This window comes from Nicotiana sylvestris, chromosome 1, assembly GCF_000393655.2.
Source record: "Nicotiana sylvestris chromosome 1, ASM39365v2, whole genome shotgun sequence".
In the NCBI taxonomy this organism is placed as follows: domain Eukaryota; kingdom Viridiplantae; phylum Streptophyta; class Magnoliopsida; order Solanales; family Solanaceae; genus Nicotiana; species Nicotiana sylvestris.
In genome coordinates this window covers 143768694-143789042 of record NC_091057.1, presented here as the reverse complement: position 1 = coordinate 143789042, position 20349 = coordinate 143768694, and the positions used below count along the sequence as shown (strand labels likewise).

General features: G+C 37.0%; 2 protein-coding genes across 3 annotated transcripts; both read left to right on the top strand.

Moving 5' to 3' along the window:
* Nucleotides 1-599: 599 nt before the first annotated feature.
* LOC104231449 (protein HASTY 1) lies at nt 600-16100 on the top strand. Of its 2 annotated transcripts, XM_009784448.2 has the most exons (22): nt 600-937; nt 3239-3340; nt 4344-4487; nt 4609-4689; nt 4792-4861; nt 5306-5376; nt 5451-5614; nt 5908-5979; nt 6067-6298; nt 9426-9488; nt 9584-9862; nt 10832-10945; nt 11039-11165; nt 11253-11422; nt 11517-11618; nt 12277-12380; nt 12465-12753; nt 12839-13083; nt 13870-14373; nt 14479-14773; nt 15547-15730; nt 15844-16100. In XM_009784448.2, the coding sequence occupies exons 1-22, from the start codon at nt 830-832 to the stop codon at nt 15921-15923; spliced, it is 3600 nt and encodes a 1199-aa protein (XP_009782750.1). In that variant the 5' UTR covers nt 600-829; the 3' UTR covers nt 15924-16100. The 2 variants fall into 2 exon arrangements, with proteins under 2 accessions (XP_009782750.1, XP_009782751.1); XM_009784449.2 differs by lacking the exon at nt 600-937 and having other exon boundaries at nt 4613-4689.
* Nucleotides 16101-16998: 898 nt separating this feature from the next.
* LOC104231448 (uncharacterized) lies at nt 16999-18139 on the top strand. The gene is made up of 2 exons (XM_009784447.2): nt 16999-17465; nt 17935-18139. The coding sequence occupies exons 1-2, from the start codon at nt 16999-17001 to the stop codon at nt 18014-18016; spliced, it is 549 nt and encodes a 182-aa protein (XP_009782749.1). The 3' UTR covers nt 18017-18139.
* The last annotated feature ends 2210 nt before the right edge of the window (nt 18140-20349 follow it).

Below are 20349 nucleotides of genomic sequence, written 5' to 3'. Positions count from 1 at the left end.
TTCAACTCAGTCATAGTAATATTACATAAGCTTAGTCAATAATCCGATATATTTAAACTAGTAGATTTGTTTGAATAATAACTCTAAAGCTGGGGATTGTTAACACAATCTCGTGCAATTGTAAGTGTCTGTTTGGCTACTCAACCAAGTTTTGAAAAACAAGAAAAAAGCCTAAATGCCGGCATAAGATCACACTCTTTTATTATTTATTGCAATAAAAACCTGTAGCGATACGTTAGCTAGTACATCATAATACTTTTGTGTGGTTTAGAAGTAAATCAATTATGCAGGAATTAATAATGTAAAAGTTAAAATACAGATATGCAATATTTTTGTATAAATTAAAAATATTTATTCATTTCTAACAATTAAAATGAAGTTCATTTTGTGTCATATGAATTGTAAATGCATTCATTACATTAATTATGAAAAAAATAAAATTATGAAGCAAACGTCAATAACATTATTATATTTTACATGAAAAAGGAAAAGAGTTATTAAACGTTATAAAAAATAGTAGTACTAGATTCAAATATATAAGAAAGTTAAAGAGCAAATCATGAGAAGATTCTTAATATTAAGGGGAGAAGAAGAAAATAGAAAACAATGGGAGGACCTGAGTAAACAATTCAAACCAAAGGAGAAAGAAAAAGAATCCCCAAAATTACTCAGCACCTTTCCTCTCTCCCCACTCTGTCCACCATCGCAGAGTGCAAGTAACTGACATATTTGCGAAAACCCTTTTTCAAGTTTTTTTGAAACCCTTTTCAAAGCTGAATACTGTATAACTTCAAGAATCTATTGAAGCATTAATTAACAGCTAAAAAAGATGGAGGAAAATGGCGTAGCAAGCAATGTAGCTCGTGCTATTGTGGCTGCCCTTGATTGGAACTCTTCTCCTGATGCTCGTAAAGCCGCTTATTCCTATTTAGAATCCGTAAGTATCTCATAGTTCATTTTTTTAACCACAACCTACTTTGTTGTATTTGAATTTCGTGAAAGTAATGGGTTTGTTTTAATTGATTATTTGCTCCATTTGAATTGGGTATTAAAAAGTTTGATTTTTAATGGAATCTTGATTTTGAGTTTTCAAAATTACCATCTTGATTTTTGAGCCATGATGTTTTTGTTAAAGGGAGGAGAAACTGTGATTCTTGATCACCCTTTTTGAGTTGTATGAAGTCTTCTGAAAGAGTTGGGGTGTTTACTTGCTAAATGTTTATATGTGTCTGTGGGTTGTAGTTTCACCATATTGCATTGATTTTTTTGAAGAAAAGGTAGGGTTTTGGTGAGCTTCTGGTTTATTGAGCTACTGACTATGAAAAGGCAATTCCTGCTAAACGATATAGGGAGTTTTGCTGATAGAAATTGGTTGGCTTTAATAATTTACTTCATCTAAAAAAGGCTTGAATATGAGTATTGGAAACAGCAGTTTGATCTTTGAGTATTAGGGTTCTGCTGAGGGGTTTAGGTTCATGTGGAAGGGAGGAAGGAAGGGTGGTTTTTGATCACTTTTCTTGTACTTTCCTTTTTCTTACTCGAGTTATTTGTAGGCCTCTGATATTGGGGTGTTTCAACTGCATATATTTATTATTTTATTTATGTAGCTTCAAAATATTGGAATTATGATATTTTTCCAATGGCCTTTTCATTTTTGAATATTTTGAAAACGATTATATGGGTTTGTAGAGTCTTATGAGTTACTGAATATGAGTAAGTGCAAATCATGCTAAAATAGGTAAATGAGTTTTGCTGATAGAGTCAGTTCCATTTCATGGGATTTCACTAGATAACAAGAGAAACGAGTTTGCTTTTGATGCAGTTGAAATTTCATTAAAAATAGTCATTTTGGGTATTGTAAGATATACCTTGCAGTTTTCCGGGAGGAAAAAGAGTTGTAAAGCAATTGATATGGAACTTCTAAGGCCACTTTGTGGGATGGATGGTTCTCAAAATGAGATTTGGGTAGGATGTATGTCTGTATTGGTGAATATATTGATTCTCTCATTGGCCCCTATTGGTCTCCTTTTTTCTCCCAATATCAATCAATCAGCTATGCTCAATTCCAAACTAGTTAGCGTTGTCTTTATCAAATCCTCTATATTTCTTCCTCTATTTTCGAGTTTATTTCATTCCAATACTGGTAAACAACTTCCGTTTATAGGCAAATTAGATATTCTCTAACTCTTTCACTTATCTGTACTTGGGCCTAATGTAAGTGTGATAACAACAACTTAGCCTTAATCACAATTGGTCTGGTATTGCCTATATGGATCATTGGCTTTCGTGTTCTCTGTTTTGTCAATCTACATTAATTACTAGAGGTTACAAGACTTTTGAGATACCTTCCATTCATATGATTTTAAGTTTATCTCGTATCCTTTGAGCAAATTCAATCATCATGGTACTTATTGATTGGTGTGTTTAGAGGTCTATATACCATATGACCGAACCATCTTACTCAACTATACCTTATCTTATCTTGCACCCTACGTATGATATGATCATTTATGATTTTGTTCAATCTTTTATTAATTCACGATGTATGCATTTCTACAATACTCATATCCATATGCTGGATCATAGGGGACAACATTCACTTCCATATAACATTGCTAGGCTTGTAAACATTCTACATAAGTTAATTTTCATTATTTTCTTTTTGTTTGGTATCTTCCTATCACATAATGCTCTTGATGCAATCCTTCATTTTATGATTTTAACCATCCTATTTTGATTTTGCGTTACATCTTTATCTGTCATGCCATTCTCTTAGAAGATTGAATCTAAATATCTTTTTGTCGAAGGCTAAATCTAAATATTGAGGCATTTTTTGTATTTAGGCACTACAATCCCATCATATCTCACTGCACTTTTGTTCTTCTCATGGAGGCTAATCTTGTAGCCCCGATTCTCCATCGTACTTTTATTTATCCTAAAACCTATCTCTCTAGATTGCTCCTCAAAGTTATAGTTTTTTGTTGACTCTTTTGCTATTTTTGTCAATTAATACAATATCATTGGCTAATGACATGAGCCACGAAGTCAGTCCTATTTGCTGTTGGTTAGCTCATTGTTAACTAGGGTACGCAAATATAGTCTCAAAGCGGATTACTCTTCCCTAATCCATCCATTGATCTCCCTAATTATTACTATCACAACACCATTATGGCTGAATTCTATTTTTATTCCTTATTTTAGCATTTATGTTGCTGATAACTTTCTATATCTTTTGCAGATAAAAGCAGGGGATGTACGTATCTTGGCGAGCACATCATTTATTTTAGTAAGGAAAGATTGGTCTTCAGAAATACGACTACAAGCCTATAAGATGCTCCAGGTTACATTATGATAACTCTGCATTTAGTTTCTTAGCTTTTTATCTTTAGTTAGGCCAGCCAAAAAAGTGGGTAATGTTGTGATAAATATCACATTATGGTGGATGTCTACTCTTCTTCCATGATCTTCGTCTCAAATGCTTAATGACATATTCAATGATATATTTTGTATGTTCAATGACATATTCAATGACATATTTTCTTCACTTTTTATGCCTATATAAAGGCCTTGTAATAGATAGGAAAATACACACAATTGAAGAAAAAAATCTCTTCCTGCTCTCTTTCTCTCTATATCTCTTAACTTGTTTTTCCTTGTTCTATATTGTTATTTTTGAGCTACAATCCTTAACAGGTAATCTTTTTAGCTTTTCTTTTCACAGTGTTTGTCTATTTTTTTTCTTCCTGGAGATTAAAAAAGGTAGAACTTAATTTCTATTAGTAACATTCTTCAATAATGAATTAAAGGGATTCATTCTCTTTATTCAAAAGTGGACGCAGATTTACAAAGTTACGCTTTTAACCTTCTATTGTTCAAGGAAAGAGAAAAAGACTCTGGTAATTAGCTTTTGTCTTCTATACAGAGGTGAATAAATAAGGTTTTAAAGCTCCACTATGCCCTATCCCCCCTTTATACTCATGATATCCTTCTCCAGAAAATTTAAGCCCACCTGTCCGTAGAACAGAGGACAAAGATTAGCTGCTGGGGAAATCATAATGTCCTGTCCTAAGTGAGCATAAAGTACTTGACAACAAACACCAAATCTAGAAGAAAAAGGCAGAGTTTCTTTGCTTCAATATTTTTGTGATTGAATTCTGCAAAGAAGGCTTGCCACTTATCCTTATATATAAGGATTGGAAATGTCGACTCAAGTGTCCTTTACGCTCTTCTTGTTGAAATTTCATACAAGTCCACTCTGTGATTTATATGTCCAAGTATTGCCTGCAGGACTTAAACATTGAGCTCCTTCTATCCTTGTTCTCAAGTTTTAATTAATTTTGTAGCATTTGGTGCGGTTGCGATGGGACGAGTTAAACCCTGACGAGCGAAGGAACTTTGCAAGTGTAGCTGTTGATTTGATGTCTGAAATTACAAATTCCATTGAAGAATGGGCTTTGAAAAGTCAGACATCGGCTCTTGTTGCCGAGGTATTCTGCTGTTTCTTCCTCCCTCCCTCCCTCCCTCCCTCCCCTCCCTCTCTCTCTCTCTTTAAATTTTAATTTTGGTCAGTATATAGTTCTTAGGATCAATCAATTGTACTTGTTTCAGATAGTTAGGAGAGAAGGCTTAAGTTTGTGGCAGGAGCTTTTTCCATCTCTAGTATCTCTTGCTAACAAGGGTCCTGCACACGTAAGTTTCGTCTTTTTCCTGCTTGTTTCTGTAGCATATCTTTTTCACACTTATTTGAGGTCTGCCTCAGTTAATGCAGCTGGATTTTCTTTCTCCTTGCAGGCAGAACTGGTATCAATGATGCTAAGGTGGCTTCCTGAAGATATTACTGTCCATAACGAAGATTTAGAAGGTCTGTGCTATCCTGTGAACTGAATACATATTCAGCAACTTAGTTCTTGCAAGTAAAAGAGGCAGACTACATAGTACTGTTATTTCCTTGATTGGGGTGCTTAGGTGGGTGAGACATGGTGTTCAATATTTAGGATGTTGTAGCTCAACTCATTTCCGCTGCATGCCAATAGCAAAACTAGTGTCGGCAATATGAATGCTCTGTATCCATTCTGCTCCATATCCTGCACATCGATATTGTATTAAAAGGATTAATCATAGTTTGACTCTTTTTACAGTGACAAATAACCTACGGTAACCTTTCACCTTTACCCTGGCTTGGGACTGTCATATAGGCGGAGTGTAGAATGTTATTGAACGTAGTGTGTGTTTTATGCTGGAAAAAAGCTTGATATCTTAATTATATCCATTTTCTTATTACCTGGTACCTTTTTTGTTGATTCAGGTGATCGCCGTAGGCTATTATTACGTGGACTTACTGACTCTTTGCCTGAGATTTTTCCCTTACTGTATAGTGTAAGTCTTTGGCTGGGACTTTTTGTGCAGTTGGGATATTCTTGCATCATTCTAACTCTTTTTTCCATAACCAGTTACTAGAAAGGCACTTTGGAGCTGCACTAACTGAAGCAGGAAGACAACAATTAGAAGTTGCAAGACAGCATGCTGCAGCTGTAACTGCCACTCTAAATGCTGTTAATGCATATGCTGAATGGGCTCCCTTGCCAGATCTTGCAAAACATGGAATAATACATGGGTATGTTCTCCGCACTTGCAGAGTGAATAATACTCACTCCGTTTCAATTTATGTGAACCTATTTCCTTTTTAGTCTGTGCCAAAAAGAATGACCTCTTTCCCTATTTGGAAACAATTTACCTTTATGCAATGATTTATAGCCACACAAAATATATGTGCTTCATTTTACACCACAAGTTCAAAAGTCTTCTCTCTTTTCTTAAACTCCGTGCCCAGTCAAATGGGTTCACATAAATTGAAACGGAGGGAGTATGAGTTTGGCAATAGTGTATTTATTCCTCTTTTTCAAATAGCTGTGGAATCTTGCTCTCCTCACCGGACTTCCGTCTTCATGCATGCGAATTCTTCAAGCTTGTTTCTCTGAGGTATGTTGCACTAATGCTATCTGGTACTATGTGAACATACATGTTTAGGTCAAGCATTTATAAGTTATTTCCTGAAACTACTTCCAGGAAAAGACCAACTGATGCTGCTGTCGAGTTTGATTCTGTGATGAGTAACATTTTTCAGATTTTGATGAAAGTCTCTGGAGACTTCTTGCAAAAATCTGACTCTGGTTCAGTCATTGATGACAATGAACTTGAGTTTGCTGAGTACATATGTGAGAGCATGGTTGCTTTGGGTTCTTACAACTTGCAATGTATAGCTGGTGATAGTTCAGTTCTATCGTTTTACCTTCAACAGGTGATTAGTTGTTTCTTATATTTTACTCTGACTTCAACATAACTTGAACTCATTGGGACCTCAGTTTCAATTTCCTTTATCTGTTCTCACTTTCTTTTGGTAGCGGGTGGGGGGTGGGGTAGAACTTGGTTTGGCTTCACAATTCTGGATCATCTTCTGGTTGACTGGGTTGTTCAATGTTATTTTTAAGGCAAAGAGGATGCCGGATGAGTGGAGGTGGAGTACGATGGTTTCACTGTATAAGAACAAAGATGATATCCAGAGTTGCAACCATTATAGGGGTATCAAATTGCTTAGTCACACTATGAAAGTGTGGGAGAGGGTGGAGGGTGAGGATGTCGGTGTCTATATCCGACAACCAGTTCGGGTTCATGCCGGGTCGTTCTACTACAGAAGCTATACACCTTGTTAGGCGGTTGGTGGAACAGTACAGAGATAGGTAGAAGGAACTGCACATGATGTTTATTGACTTAGAGAAAGCATATGACAAGGTTACTAGGGAAGTTCTTTGGAGATGCTTGGAGGTAAAAGGTGTGTCGGTTCCCTACATTATGGCGATTAAAGACATGTACGATGGGGCTAAGACTCGGGTAAGGACAGTGGGAGGTGACTCTGAGCATTTTTCAGTTGTTATGGGGTTACACCAAGGCTCTGCGCTCAGTCCGTTCTTATTCGCTCTGGTGATGGACGCGCTGACACACCATATTCAAGGGGAGGTGCCATGGTGCATGCTATTCGCCGATGACATAGTTCTGATTGATGAGTCGCGTACCGGTGTTAACGAGAGGCTGGAGGTTTGGAGACATGCTCTTGAGTCTAAGGGTTTCAAGCTGAGTAGGACGAAGACGGAATACCTGGAGTGTAAGTTAAGCGTTGAGTCGGGAGAAGTAGGCGTGGATGTGAGGCTTGACTCACAGGTCATCCCTAGTAGATGTAGCTTCAAGTACCTTGGGTTGGTTATTCAGGGAGGATGGGAGATCGACGAGGATGCCACACACCGTATTGGGGTAGGATGGATGAAGTGGAGGTTAGCATCTGGTGTCCTGTGTGACAAGCGAGTGCCACCGATACTCAAAGGTAAGCTTTATAAAGCGGTAGTTAGACCGACCATGATGTAAGGGGCTGAGTGTTGGCCTGTTAAGAACTCACATATCCAGAAGATGAAAGTAGCTGAAATGAGGATGTTGAGGTGGATGTGCGGGCACACTAGGATGGACAAGATTAGGAATGATGATATTCGGGAGAAGGTGCGTGTGGCTCCCATTGATGACAAGATGCGGGAAGCGAGACTCAGATGGTTCGAGCATATACAGAGGAGAAGCCCAGATGCTCCGGTAAGGAGGTATGAGCGGCTAGTTGTGGAGGGTATGAGAAGAGGTAGAGGGCGGCCTAAGAAGTATTGGGGAGGGGTGATCAGGCAGGACATGGCGAGACTTCAGATTTCCGAGGACATGGCACTTGATAGGAAGATGTGGAGGTCGAGTATTATGGTTGTAGGTTAGGAGGTAGTTGGGTCTTGCACTAGTTCGTTCCGTTGCTAGAGTAGTCTTGTAGGGTTTTGTCTAGGTAGCGGGTGGCAATGGCGTGTCTTTCTGTTTCTTTTTTTATTTCCAGACCTATTTACTAGTTATCGCTTTTGTTTTGCAGCTTTCTTATGGATTTTATGTTGTTCCTGTTTTTCTTATATTTTCTTATGATTTCTGTGATAATACTGATATTGTCTCCTTTTGTCTTTTTGTCTTCTTGAACCGAGGGTCTTTCGAAAACAACCTTTCTACCCCTTCGGGTAGGGGTAAGGTCTGCGTACATACTACCCTCCCCACATACTACCCTCCCCAGACCCCACTAGTGGGATTTCACTGAGTTGTTGTTGTTGTTGTTGCTTTTGGAATCGTATACATTATCTTGCCAAACAACCAAATATCTACTGGTTCCACCGAGCTGGTGTTCAAACATGGGCTTAAGCTTGAGATCACTTAGGTGTGGGGTTAACTTGGAGGGTAATTTCGTGAGGCAAGAGGGGTTATGGTTGTTATGGAATTTCAATAATATTCTTAAAAATTATTCATAGAAAATAACATCTTTGAATTTTTTAGCAGAGAGGACAACCTATTCTTATACAATTGAAGGAATTCATAGAGTGTTTCCCCGTCTTCGATGATTGGAACGCTAGGTATCAATAATGTCGAATAGAGAACTATAGGTCTGTTTAAGATAGTGAAGCATTGTCATCTTATCTTCCAGCAGAATGATGCTAGGTTCTCGTGCAACAAGTTAGTCGGATAGATTGGGATATGGTGTAAGGCTGCAGGTTTACTTTAGGGTTACCATTTTTCACCATTGACAGTGCGATCTAAAGAATTTGATATGTATATCTTTTGACATGAATAACAGTTACCTTCTTGTCCTATATCATACATTGGTTTCTTTTCAAGTGAAAATTCTTTTGGTTCTCCCGCCCAAAAATAAAAAGGAAATAAAAAGAAAAACAGAAACTTTTGTTTAATAAGAAAGTATGGAATCTTAGGGGACTCAAGTATGGTGGGTTTATCTTCTTTTACGTTGTCATGTAGCTACACGTCTGTGCCGGAAATTTTTGAGATGGTTTGGGTTACAATTGCCAATGCTGGGGAGCTTGAAGGAGGCACTATTTAACTGCACTTTTAACAGAGGAAGAGAAGAAGCAGGGCATGGGAGATTGCTCCACTAGCACACTTGTGGGTAGTATGGGGAGAGCAAAATATTAGAGCCTTTGAAGGGAATGAGAAAGACTTTATACAGTTGAGGATGAGCCTCTGCTGCACCCACGAGGTTCCAAGTTATACAGAAGATGGGTGTCTTTAGTAGAGAATTATATGTTTTTGTTGATCTTGTACTTTTTGGTATACCACTTGTCTATGGGAGATCTCCTCATCTTTAATAGAATTATTTACCTTAAAAAGGAGACTCAAGTATGATTGGTAGTCTGAATGATATCCAGGATGTGTAGCATGTCATTTTTTTGAATGATTTTGTTTTATGCATCTCTTGACTATGCGTGTTTATCACAGCTCATTTTATTAATTTATTTTCTACAAATTTCTAAATTTTTAATTCATTGCTAATCTAACTTCTCAGTACTTCTCAGATTCTCGGATTTTTCAAGCACCAGAAGCTTGCACTTCATTTTCAATCTCTACCATTTTGGCTGGTGGGTACCCCAAGTTTATTTGTCACTGATGTGCATGAAATCTTTGTACAACTTATGTTTCTTATGACCTTCTTTCACATTTTTTCCCTTGGTAGACGCTTATGAGAGATTTGCTGTCAAAGCCAAAGATTATTGGGTCTGTGGAGAACTCAGCTACCAATCCCGCAGTGGGATCAGGACATGATACTGAGAAAAGCAAGATATTGGCTTTAGTAAATGATGAAATCTGCAGTTCTATATTGGATGTATCTTTCCAGCGATTACTGAAGAAGGAAAAAGTTAATCCTGGAACATCGCTTTCTGGTGGGACATTAGAGTTGTGGAGCGATGATTTTGAGGGCAAAGGAGATTTCAGCCAGTACCGTTCGAGGCTGGTATATTCCTGTGGCTCCTTTCAAATTTTCGGTGTTTTCTGTTTCCAAATGATTCTAAAACTTTGGTGGCAAACGGCAGGAAATGATTAGGAACAATGACACTTTTCGTTTCTAAAGATTTTCTCCTTTTCAAAAGAGGGAAGGAAGTGATAGGTACCATGCATCAAGGTTTTACAGGAATTGCTTAAACTATGACTATTGTTATTCTGCTCATGATTGGTAAACAATATATCTACAACTTGATGTTTGAATAGAAGCCATCTTCCTTCCTTTTGAAGTTAAAAATGCTTTAGTTGAGAAAAGAGATTATTATTGCATTCAGAGAGAAGTATCTACTCCAAGTGTGTTGACGTTCTCCTTTCATACTTGCGCTTGTCCTCTTAACATGAAGGATACAACTTCTAGTATCTTCAAATTATAATTGACTAGTTTTATATTCTTGAAAGCATCAGTTATGAGAAAGATTATTTTCTTCTGCAAAACAATCATGTTGGGTGAGAAAGCATCACCAATACAACTATTTTTGTTCGGTGATTATTCAACTTATGGATCTTGGAAAAAACAAATATTAATTGAATGGTTAGCTATGCATGTAGCTATCAAAGTAATTGCTGTGTCCAATCCTTTGATGGGATGAAATCTAAACCAATAGCCTAAAATACTTTAGCCCTACTACAGAGTTGTAAAATCGCATGTAGACTCCATAATCACTCGCTAGTTAACACTTCATGGAGCTTCAGACCATTGATAAAGTCTTTTCCATGTAAAAAAAAACTCTAAGAAACCTCTATTCATTTTCTTAATATTCTAGTTAATCTAACACATAATTGCTATTTACTTGACAATTGCTCCTTCAGAACTAGTTATATTTCGTGATTTGCCTAGCTATGTGTAACTGTACCTTTCAGCGGTAAATGTGCATAATATTGAGTCACTCTCTTACTTACTTTGCTCAATCATGAACTGCAGTTGGAGTTGATCCGTTTTGTTGCAGCCGCCAAGCCTATGGTAGCTGCTGCTAAAGTTTGTGAGAGAATTATGACTATTATTAAGAGTCTCTTCCTTGTTCCTTATCCTGCTCAGGTTGGTTCACAAACAATTGTCTTGAACTTGTAATAGCTAACAATGTCCCTTATTTTTCCTTTTTCAAATCTCTCACATCCTTCGTTAATTCAGGAATTGGTTGTACTTGAGAGCATGCAGTTGGCTTTAGAAAATGTTGTAAACGCCGTGTTTGATGGATCAAGTGAAACTGCGAGGAGCAATTCTGAAGTTCAACAGTCATTGTGCAGAATGTTTGAAGGTTTGCTGTGATTTCCACCTCATTTTTAGAAGTTTTTTTACTTAGCTTTCTTCTTATCCTGAGAAGTCGGGTTACTGTGAACTGAAGGTCTGCTTCAACAACTTCTTTCTTTGAAATGGACTGAACCAGCACTTGTAGAAGTTCTCGGGCACTACTTAGATGCCCTAGGACCCTTTCTGAAGTATAATCCAGATGCCGTTGGCAGTGTAATTAATAAGTTGTTCGAGCTTCTGACCTCACAACCCTTTGTTGTCAAGGTCAACTACCGTATACCATTCTATTTATTTAATAGTGTGATCTTATTTTCCGTCCAAAACAACCACCATGACAACTATTGAGTAAAATTGGCAGGATCCTGCTACAAGCGCTTCTCGACATGCGAGATTGCAGATTTGCACATCATTCATCCGGATTGCAAAAGCTGCAGACCAGAGCATTTTGCCTCACATGAGAGTAAGTTACACTCGTTCTCATTAATTCGACATGGCACTTGCTTTACCAAATTTTCAAGTCAGTTCCTTTAATTGCTGTAGTGTTGTGCCTTTGACTTGAACAAGTTTCGAACATGTGCACTGACATTTTATGATCTGGGCAGAAATATGTAGAGTAGCTACATACTTTTGACAAAAGGACTAGGGTATCTTAGTTTTCCCAGAGATGCCCCTTGCAGAATATGTCACTTGAAAGCCCAAATCACATCTTGATCTGGCCTTTCTATATGGAATATTTTAGACTCTTTAGATATATTGTCATCTCGGGTACAAAAGGAGTGTGTACGTTTTGTTTTCTGGCAACACAGTGGAAACCAATTTCAATTGAAAAGAGAGCCTTGAATGTATTATTAGCTATTTTCCAAATTGATCCGACTGTTTTGGGAATAGTCTTCATCTTTCATAATGGGACAGGTTCTAGGAAGTACAGAATGGCACGTGAATTTCTATTCCTGGTTCTTTGTAGTTATTATGTTTGCACTAAGTTTTTACCTACACAAGACTACTTTATGATTGTATTAGTCATTGTTTTGACTGTGAGAGATGTTGGTTTTTACATTTGGACATGAGCTTGTTTGGTTGCCTTGGAATGTGACTGCATTTTCTCTGTTGTTTTTCAGGGAATTGCTGACACTATGGCATTTTTACAAAAGGAAGGTCGTCTACTTCGTGGGGAGCACAATCTCTTGGGTGAAGCATTCCTTATTATGGCTTCTGCTGCTGGGTAGCTACTGGTCTTAATGGGTTTCAAATGTATGTCTAGTATATCATGGGCTTTGACCTTTATGAGTTCTCAAAAATGGTGCAGGGCGCAGCAGCAGCTAGAAGTTTTAGCCTGGTTACTTGAACCATTGAGCAAACAGTGGACACAGCTTGAGTGGCAAAATGCATATCTCTCTGATCCGACAGGTTTGATTCGACTGTGTGCTGATACACCATTTATGTGGTCCATTTTCCACACAGTTACATTCTTTGAGAAGGCTCTTAAACGGAGTGGTCTAAGGAAAGGCAATGCTAGTGTACAAACCATGCCAGCACCTGACTTTTTGCATCCAATGGCATCTCACCTCTCGTGGATGCTTCCTCCTCTTCTTAAAGTAAGCAAGTTCTTAGGAACTGTTTTGCATCACCCATTTCCTTAGTAAAGATTTGTTAAAAGATGTAAATGTCTTTGATTTTCAGCTACTCCGTGCCATACATTCGCTTTGGTCTCCACCTGTTAATCAAGCATTACCAGGAGAGATAAAAGCTGCAATGGCTATGAGTGATGTTGAAAGGGCCAGTCTTTTCGGGGGAGGTAACGTTAAATTGCCTAAAGGCGCTCTAAGTTTTACTGATGGATCTCCTTTAGATATGAATAGAGAAGGCTATGCTGAGCCAAATGAAGCTGATATCCGCAACTGGCTGAAAGGTATCAGAGATAGTGGGTATGTTGCTGCTCTTCTGAATCTCTAAAACAGACAATGAAAATAACATCTTTTCAAAGCTGTCATGAAGTTCTATCTTAGTTGACATGGCAATTCTCATTTAAAGCTTTTGTTGATGTTTTAGGATCCTTGTAAGGACTTAAGAATCTTCCTGTACCACCCCTTGTAATTATGGTTAACCATACCTGTTTTGATACAATTAATATATATGCAACAAATGTTACCTTCTCAACCAAAAAAAAAAGAGGGAGGGAGACGAGAGGGAGAAACAGGAAATGGATTGATCTCCAGTTCCTCTCCATAATAGCAGGAAAAAAAGAAGAAAAAGAACATAAATAAATAAATAAAAGATTACCTTGCAAGTTTTGTAACATCTTTTTAGGTTTTCTAGGAAGCCACTGCATTCTTAGTATGGATTATTTTAAGCCAATCTCTAGTCATTTTACATTGTAGATGCTATATTATCTTTTGCTAGCAGATTAATATTGACATCTTGAACTGCACTAGTATCTGTACTAATTAGAATATATATATTGAAGTGTCTTGTTTTCCAGAATTCTCCTTTCTCTATTTAACTTCCCACTTGATTGTCTGTAAAGTGCCTATAAGATCTGTCATTAATGCTCTGCAAACTCTAGTATGCTATTAAAACTATGATCTGCGATCTGCCTCTCTCTATTTCTACATGTGATATATGCCTTTACTCCATGCTCTTGTGTCTTGGGAATTAGTTTCATGTTTCCATTTAGTGCTCTGGTTTTGTTAATGAAGTTTTCTTGGCTTTAGGTACAATGTACTGGGCTTATCAGCAACCATTGGGGATTCTTTGTTCAAATGCTTAGACTCTCCGTCTGTTGCTTTAAGCTTGATGGAGAACATACAACATATGGAATTCAGGCACTTAAGGCTGCTTCTTCATTTAACCTTGATCCCATTGATCAAAAATTGCCCTGCCAATATGTGGGAGGCATGGCTGGAAAAGCTCCTGCACCCATTACTTGTCCACTCTCAGCAAGCTCTTAGCTATTCATGGTCTAGTCTCTTACAGGAAGGTAGAGCAAAGGTTCCTGATCTCCATGGCATAGTTGATGGCTCAGACTTGAAAGTGGAAGTAATGGAGGAAAAGCTTCTTCGAGATCTAACTCGTGAAACGTGCTCAATCCTCTCAGTTTTTGCTTCATCCGCACTCAATGCTGGACTTCCTTCATTGGAGCATTCTGGCCATGTGAACCGAGTGGATGAGTCATCACTTAAAGACTTGGATGCATTTGCCACTAACTCCATGGTTGGGTATGTGGAAGTTGTCAATTTAAGTTTGCTTAGTTTGTGGACGAGTAGACCTCTAGTCTACATTCTTCTGTTCTTCTCAATCTTGACCTTGTGATTTACGTGCAGATTTGTGTTGATGCATAAAAGCATAGCACTTCCAGCCTTGCAGATCAGTTTAGAGGCTCTGAGATGGACAGATGGTGAAGCTGTAACTAAAGTTTCTACATTCTGTGGAGCTGTAATCCTCTTGGCCATTTCAACAGCTAATGCGGAGCTTCGGGATTTTGTTTGTAAAGATTTGTTCCCTGCTATAATACAAGCTTTGGCTCTGGAGTCAAATGCTTTCATCAGTGCTGATTTAGTTGGTCTTTGTCGCGAAATTTTCATTTATCTTGCTGATAGACACCCAGCACCGCAGCAGGTTACTCGGATCCCACTCTTTTCAGTTGCTTATAGCATCAGATTTAGCTGTAGCACTTGACACCTATGTTCATTGCAATTCTTTTTTCTTCCTTTTCGTCTGATGTTCTTAAAATAGAATTCCAGCGGTTATGCTTATCTATTTGCAATAATCCTCATATATATCTATAATATTGTTTAAAGGCCAAGAGCTTTTGGGTATGACAAATTATTTTGATACAGTTCATATAAATAAATAATGATAAATGGCATTAGTCAAAAAGGTGGCAATTACCATGCAAGTTTAACCCCTGGCATATTAAGAAACAGAAGATACTCACTGTTTACATAGATATATGTATTCTTTTTTATAACCGTGGTGTCCGGACCATACTGCACACACCTCGACTAATTTCACGGGGTACCTGCTACCCTCACCATCACATGTACCGGCATTCTGTCCTCCAAGGTTTGGATTGACGGGAAGTAGTCACCTAGTGTTTTTGCCTCCGCTGGGATTTGTACCCGAGACTTCATAGTTCTCGACCCACTTCATTGACCGCTAGGCCTCACCCTTGCATTAAACAATATATTTGCAGGCATTCTTAAAATTGCATCTTATCTTTTCTCTTTTTTTCTGTTGATATATTGGAATTGAGCTTATCTTACATTGTTAGTTGTGAAGTTTTTATGCTCTATCCTCAATAGCAAGCATAATGAAGTTTACCTTTCTGAAAGCATGCACGTCTTTTATCTGCTATTCGATAAAACTCATACAAATTTGAACGGCTGCAGATTTTACTTTCTCTCCCTTGCATTACATCCCAAGATCTTCAAGCCTTTGAAGAAGCGTTGACCAAGACTCTTAGTCCCAAGGAGCAGAGACAGCATATGAAGAGCTTCCTGTTGTTAGCAACAGGAAACAAATTAAAAGCTCTCGCTGCTCAAAAGAGCGTTAATGTCATCACAAATGTTTCGGGTGAGTGCACTTCAATCTAATGCTTTGTGTTTTTCTCCTGTCCTGTGCATACTAACCAAGAATTTAGTTTTTGAGCTGCTCATTAACTGGTGATTCTGACTCTTATCCTTCAGCAAAACCTCGAAATGTAACTCCCGCTTTTGAATCCAAGACCGATGAAGGAGATACTATTGGATTGGCTGGAATCGTGTAAGGAAGTTTGTTTGGCATATCCGCTTTCTGTATAGAAAAATCACGAGTATATTATCAAAAAGGTCCGAAATGTCTCCCATTGTAATGATTTGGTCCTCAATGTTGTTTTTCATTCTTTTTCTGCCCCTGGTTGAGAATATTGGTTTCCAAGTAGTCCTTTAATCTCATTGGTCGTAAACTCTAGGGCAAATTCCTACCTCTTTTTTACAAAATATGCAAAAAAAAAAAAAAAAGAAACAGTAATACTAACAACAAATGTTGCCTTTCTTTTTTTGGGTTCAGCATAAATTATTAAATTTGCTTTCTAGTCTAACTGGAAATTGCCCCTTTCACCAGCCTGTTGAGGTTGGTTCAATCTGAAAATACTTATCAACCATTGACGATGTAGCAAGACGAAATGAACCTTAATGCAACTTTCCACCCTCTAACTTATTCATTAAAAAGAAAATAAAAGGGCAATCTTGAAATATATTTAGGGAGCATCACACGCAACTACTATATTAGATTACTTCTGTGCGAGAAAAATGTATGTGAAAGTATATTGTTTCTTCTCTCTTTCGTATTAAAATACAACACAGTTCCTTTTGGCTCTTAAAAATCGCAGTTCATGATGCCCTTGTATATGCTTTAGATCACGTAAAAGACAAAAATGGTAATAATTGCACCTATTAGTCCCATTTTTGGTCTTAATACTTAGTCGGATTCGTCATTTATTTTCAAGAATAGCTTGATGAATACAAACTTGCTAATTGTACCAAATAATATAAACGTGAGGAGGACTGAAAGAGCAGATTGACATCTCCAAGTAATAAACATACATGTGAGAGTAAACCAAGAAATTAGTCACCTAAACTTCAAGAAAATTTTGTCAAATTTTTATGCGTAAAAGAAAGGAAGATGGGGTCAGTATTTACCATTTTGACTAGTAGCAATACAGATTGGCAGACAAAAGTTTTAAGTCCTAGGTGAGCAGAGTGAGTGTAACTTATGGAAAACTATAACTAGTCTATATTTGCTTTCTATAAAACCAAACAGATTTTACTCTTTTCCCCTATTAAAATTAAAAAAAAAAAAAAATGGCAGGAAGAGGACGTGGAGGAATACATGGAGGATTTATATCTGGATTTGGTCCTCTCGGCTCTGCAGGACTACTGGGAAGTGGAGGCATTGCATCCCAACTTGGCTCAGGAGGACTACTCGGGGGTGGCGGACGTGGAGGTGCTCCACGTATCCTCCGATGGACACCTACAAATGAAGGCAAAGGGACTCAACTTGGCGTAGAAGGACTTCATGGTGGTGGAGAAATGCATGAAGTTGCAGCCATGACAGGGGAACTTGGAGGTATAGGGCCTTCACCGAGTCGTGGAGAGTTACCTGTTGTTGGAGGTACCGAAGGTCAGCTTAGCCATGGACGTGGTGGTCCTCCTCATGCACCTAGTCCTGGAAAGCTACCAGAATTGAGGCCTAAACCTGGCTCAGGAGTGCCAACAATGGTTGGACATGGCAAGGCATGTGGGGGTTGTTACCCTGTCCTAACCTGTTGGTAAGCATATTCAAGCTAATTATGCTACAAACAGTGGCATTGACCATGCTTTCTCTTTCATCTAATTTCACTTGCGTTTTTCTACTTCTTTCTCCTCTCACTCCACCCAACGAGATCAGATTTCTAGAACAAAGTGAAGTGATAGACAATGTTACTTAAGACTTTCATATTCATAAGCGACGAGAGCAATTTTAGATCATCTGATCCTCTCATTCCTTGGATTAAGCAGCTTTTGCAGGATGGAAGTATATTATACTGGAGTCAGCAAAGTATATCGGTCCGGCATAATATGCTGGAGTTCATACACAGGTGCACCGAACTCCAGTATATTATGCTGGACCGGTCTCTGTTGCAGCAAAATAGTGGCTATTTTTCATTGATTTCGTAAACGCCGACTATTTTTGAATGACTCCGAAAACTGGCTATACCGTGCTATTTTTATCTAACTGTGTTGTTTACACTGGTGCAGCCTTAACTTCTTTTGCTGTTGTTGGAGAGGCCCAATGGGCTTACAAGGGCGTTCAGGACCAATGGGGCCTCCTCGACTCTGATTTATTATTTTAAAATCCTTGCATTAAATTCCATAATGTACATACTTAAAACATGAAAAATGGTCATTCTGTAACGTATTCTTTTAAACTAAACTGGCATACAAAGTGACGACCTCATCCTATTCCTATCTGCATTCAAAGCTGAAGTTGATGCTTTCTGAAATATGTTCTTTTACAATAGTTAACAGAAAAGTAAGGAAAACTCAACTGGTTTAGCAATGGATTCAAGCTCTGTGCCATTTCACATTGCACTTTAACTATTCGGTCATTGAATTGTCCGTGCAGGATGTAAAAAATAGATTCTCCTTTGCAGGGCTCGGATTTATCATACAAACTAGTGAAATTTTCCGCGCTTCACGCGATTATAAGAAATATCTCTAAATTTTAAAAAAAGAAAAATAACAACATATAGTGGATGAGAGAGATAATTTTTTTAAATTAACATGGATATAAAAGATAATTCTACATATTGATAAATCATATACTAGCATTTTAATTAGAATTAAATTTTAGGTAACTGTATTTTTTCCTGATTTTCTTTTATAAAAGGAAATAAAAGAGAAAGGATTTTTAAGAAAAAAAATTTCACTTACATATATTATAATTAATGAGGAGGAAGTGAGAGGTTAATACATGACTCTTTAAGTACAATTATATGTTAGAGGCATGTAAATAGATAATTTTTTAATTAGATAGTAAAATATCGACTTTGCTAAAATTTCTCCTATTCAAATAAAAGAATTATGAAATAAGAGTAAAGAAACTAATAACGAAAAGAAAATAAAACAAAACAAAAGAAATATGTGAAAATTGCGGCGTATTCTTTTTTATATTCCTTCTCGTTAGGCCCTTCTTAGCCTTCATCTTTGTCTTTTCTTTTCTATTCATTAGTTTCCCTCTCAAATTCTCCATTCCAAGGAGAATAGAGTACTTCACTTCAGAATACTTGCTCAATTATTTTTATCCTATCAGCAAAATAAAAAAGTTTTTATCTCAAATAATAGGCAATTCAAAGAAGAAAATCAAAACATAACTTTCAAAAGGAAAGATAATTATCACATTACTTCAAAAAGAATCAAATGTTACAAAGTAAACCAAATACTTTATTTGGTTTTGTCGTACATATAATACATGATCCAATCATACGAATAAAATGAAAGACAATTTACTACTCATTTTATAAAAATCACAAGTAGAAAATAATTTCTATTTTACAAGAAACAAACATGCCCATGGCTCAGCAAAGAAGAACTTGCGCCTGCTCTGTGACTTTTAGCCCAAACACTTTTTACTGACTAAAAGAAATAAGAAGTGTTGCTGAAATATCCAATGAATGGCGTATTTGAATGTTTAAAATTTATCCCTTCTACACAATGAGTTGTTATTGGTTAGTAGTTAGTAGACTTCCAACGAAATTTAACTCATAAGTAATTAATTTGAGTCCAAACGAAAATACAAACTTGCGACAAACAAAAGTTCATAGAAAATAAAGCGAAAGAGAACACACGAGAAAGTAAATAGAGAAGAAAAGATACAACTTGAGACCTTAATCTTAAGAAAATAGAAATACAAAATCAATGTATAATTTTTCGAGTTCTTGTCGACACCCCCTCCCGCAATATCGATCATTATTCAAGAGCCTTCTTCCTCGAGCCAAACTAAAACATGAATCAAATGTTGTAGTAAATATTACAGCATTACTATTTCAAGTAAAGAATAGAAAGGGTAGTCTTGGGTAGGAGTCTCATGAAATAATGTTATGAATTTATATAGGAAAAAATAGATGAGTACCATAAGGTATTTTAATTTTTAAATTAAATATGTGGGGGTTATAAATATGAAAAGCATGAGAGTTATGAATATTATTAAAAGTAGAAGTTAAGGGAGTATGAGTTATGAAAATGAAATTTTAAATTTTAAAGTAAATAAAGGACAACAAAGATAAATGGAAATGGTATTTAATTGCTAAAGCTAGAGCAGTGTTAAGGGATTGGAGTTATTGAGACTATTAAAAGTAAAAGTTACGAAGATAAAGAGTTGTTTATTATTATTATAAAATAAATTGAAAGAATGATGAAAAATCCCCCAAGAAGGAGAAAAAAGATGTAAATATGTTTCTTGGCCTAAGAGAGGGGAGAAATTCAAAAATAACCGGATTTACAAGTGGTCATTCAAAAATAGCCACAGTTTCAAAAGTAATCGAAATTTAGCCACTTTTCATGTAAAGATAAATCTGAACGAAAACACTATTCAAAATCCGGAAAAATACTCTAGCATAATATACTGGAGTTCCAGTATAATATACCGGTCCGGCGTAATATACTGGAGTTTAG

What these genes read in the sequence shown, in the direction of transcription:
- LOC104231449 (XM_009784448.2), top strand. Translation starts at nt 830, where the DNA reads ATGGAGGAAAATGGCGTAGCAAGCAATGTAGCTCGTGCTATTGTGGCT. An exon ending in CATCGGCTCTTGTTGCCGAG is followed by an intron (nt 4,488 to 4,608) that starts GTATTCTGCTGT and finishes TACTTGTTTCAG; the next exon opens with ATAGTTAGGAGAGAAGGCTT. An exon ending in CCATAACGAAGATTTAGAAG is followed by an intron (nt 4,862 to 5,305) that starts GTCTGTGCTATC and finishes TTGTTGATTCAG; the next exon opens with GTGATCGCCGTAGGCTATTA.
- LOC104231448 (XM_009784447.2), top strand. Translation starts at nt 16,999, where the DNA reads ATGGCAGGAAGAGGACGTGGAGGAATACATGGAGGATTTATATCTGGA. An exon ending in TACCCTGTCCTAACCTGTTG is followed by an intron (nt 17,466 to 17,934) that starts GTAAGCATATTC and finishes ACACTGGTGCAG; the next exon opens with CCTTAACTTCTTTTGCTGTT.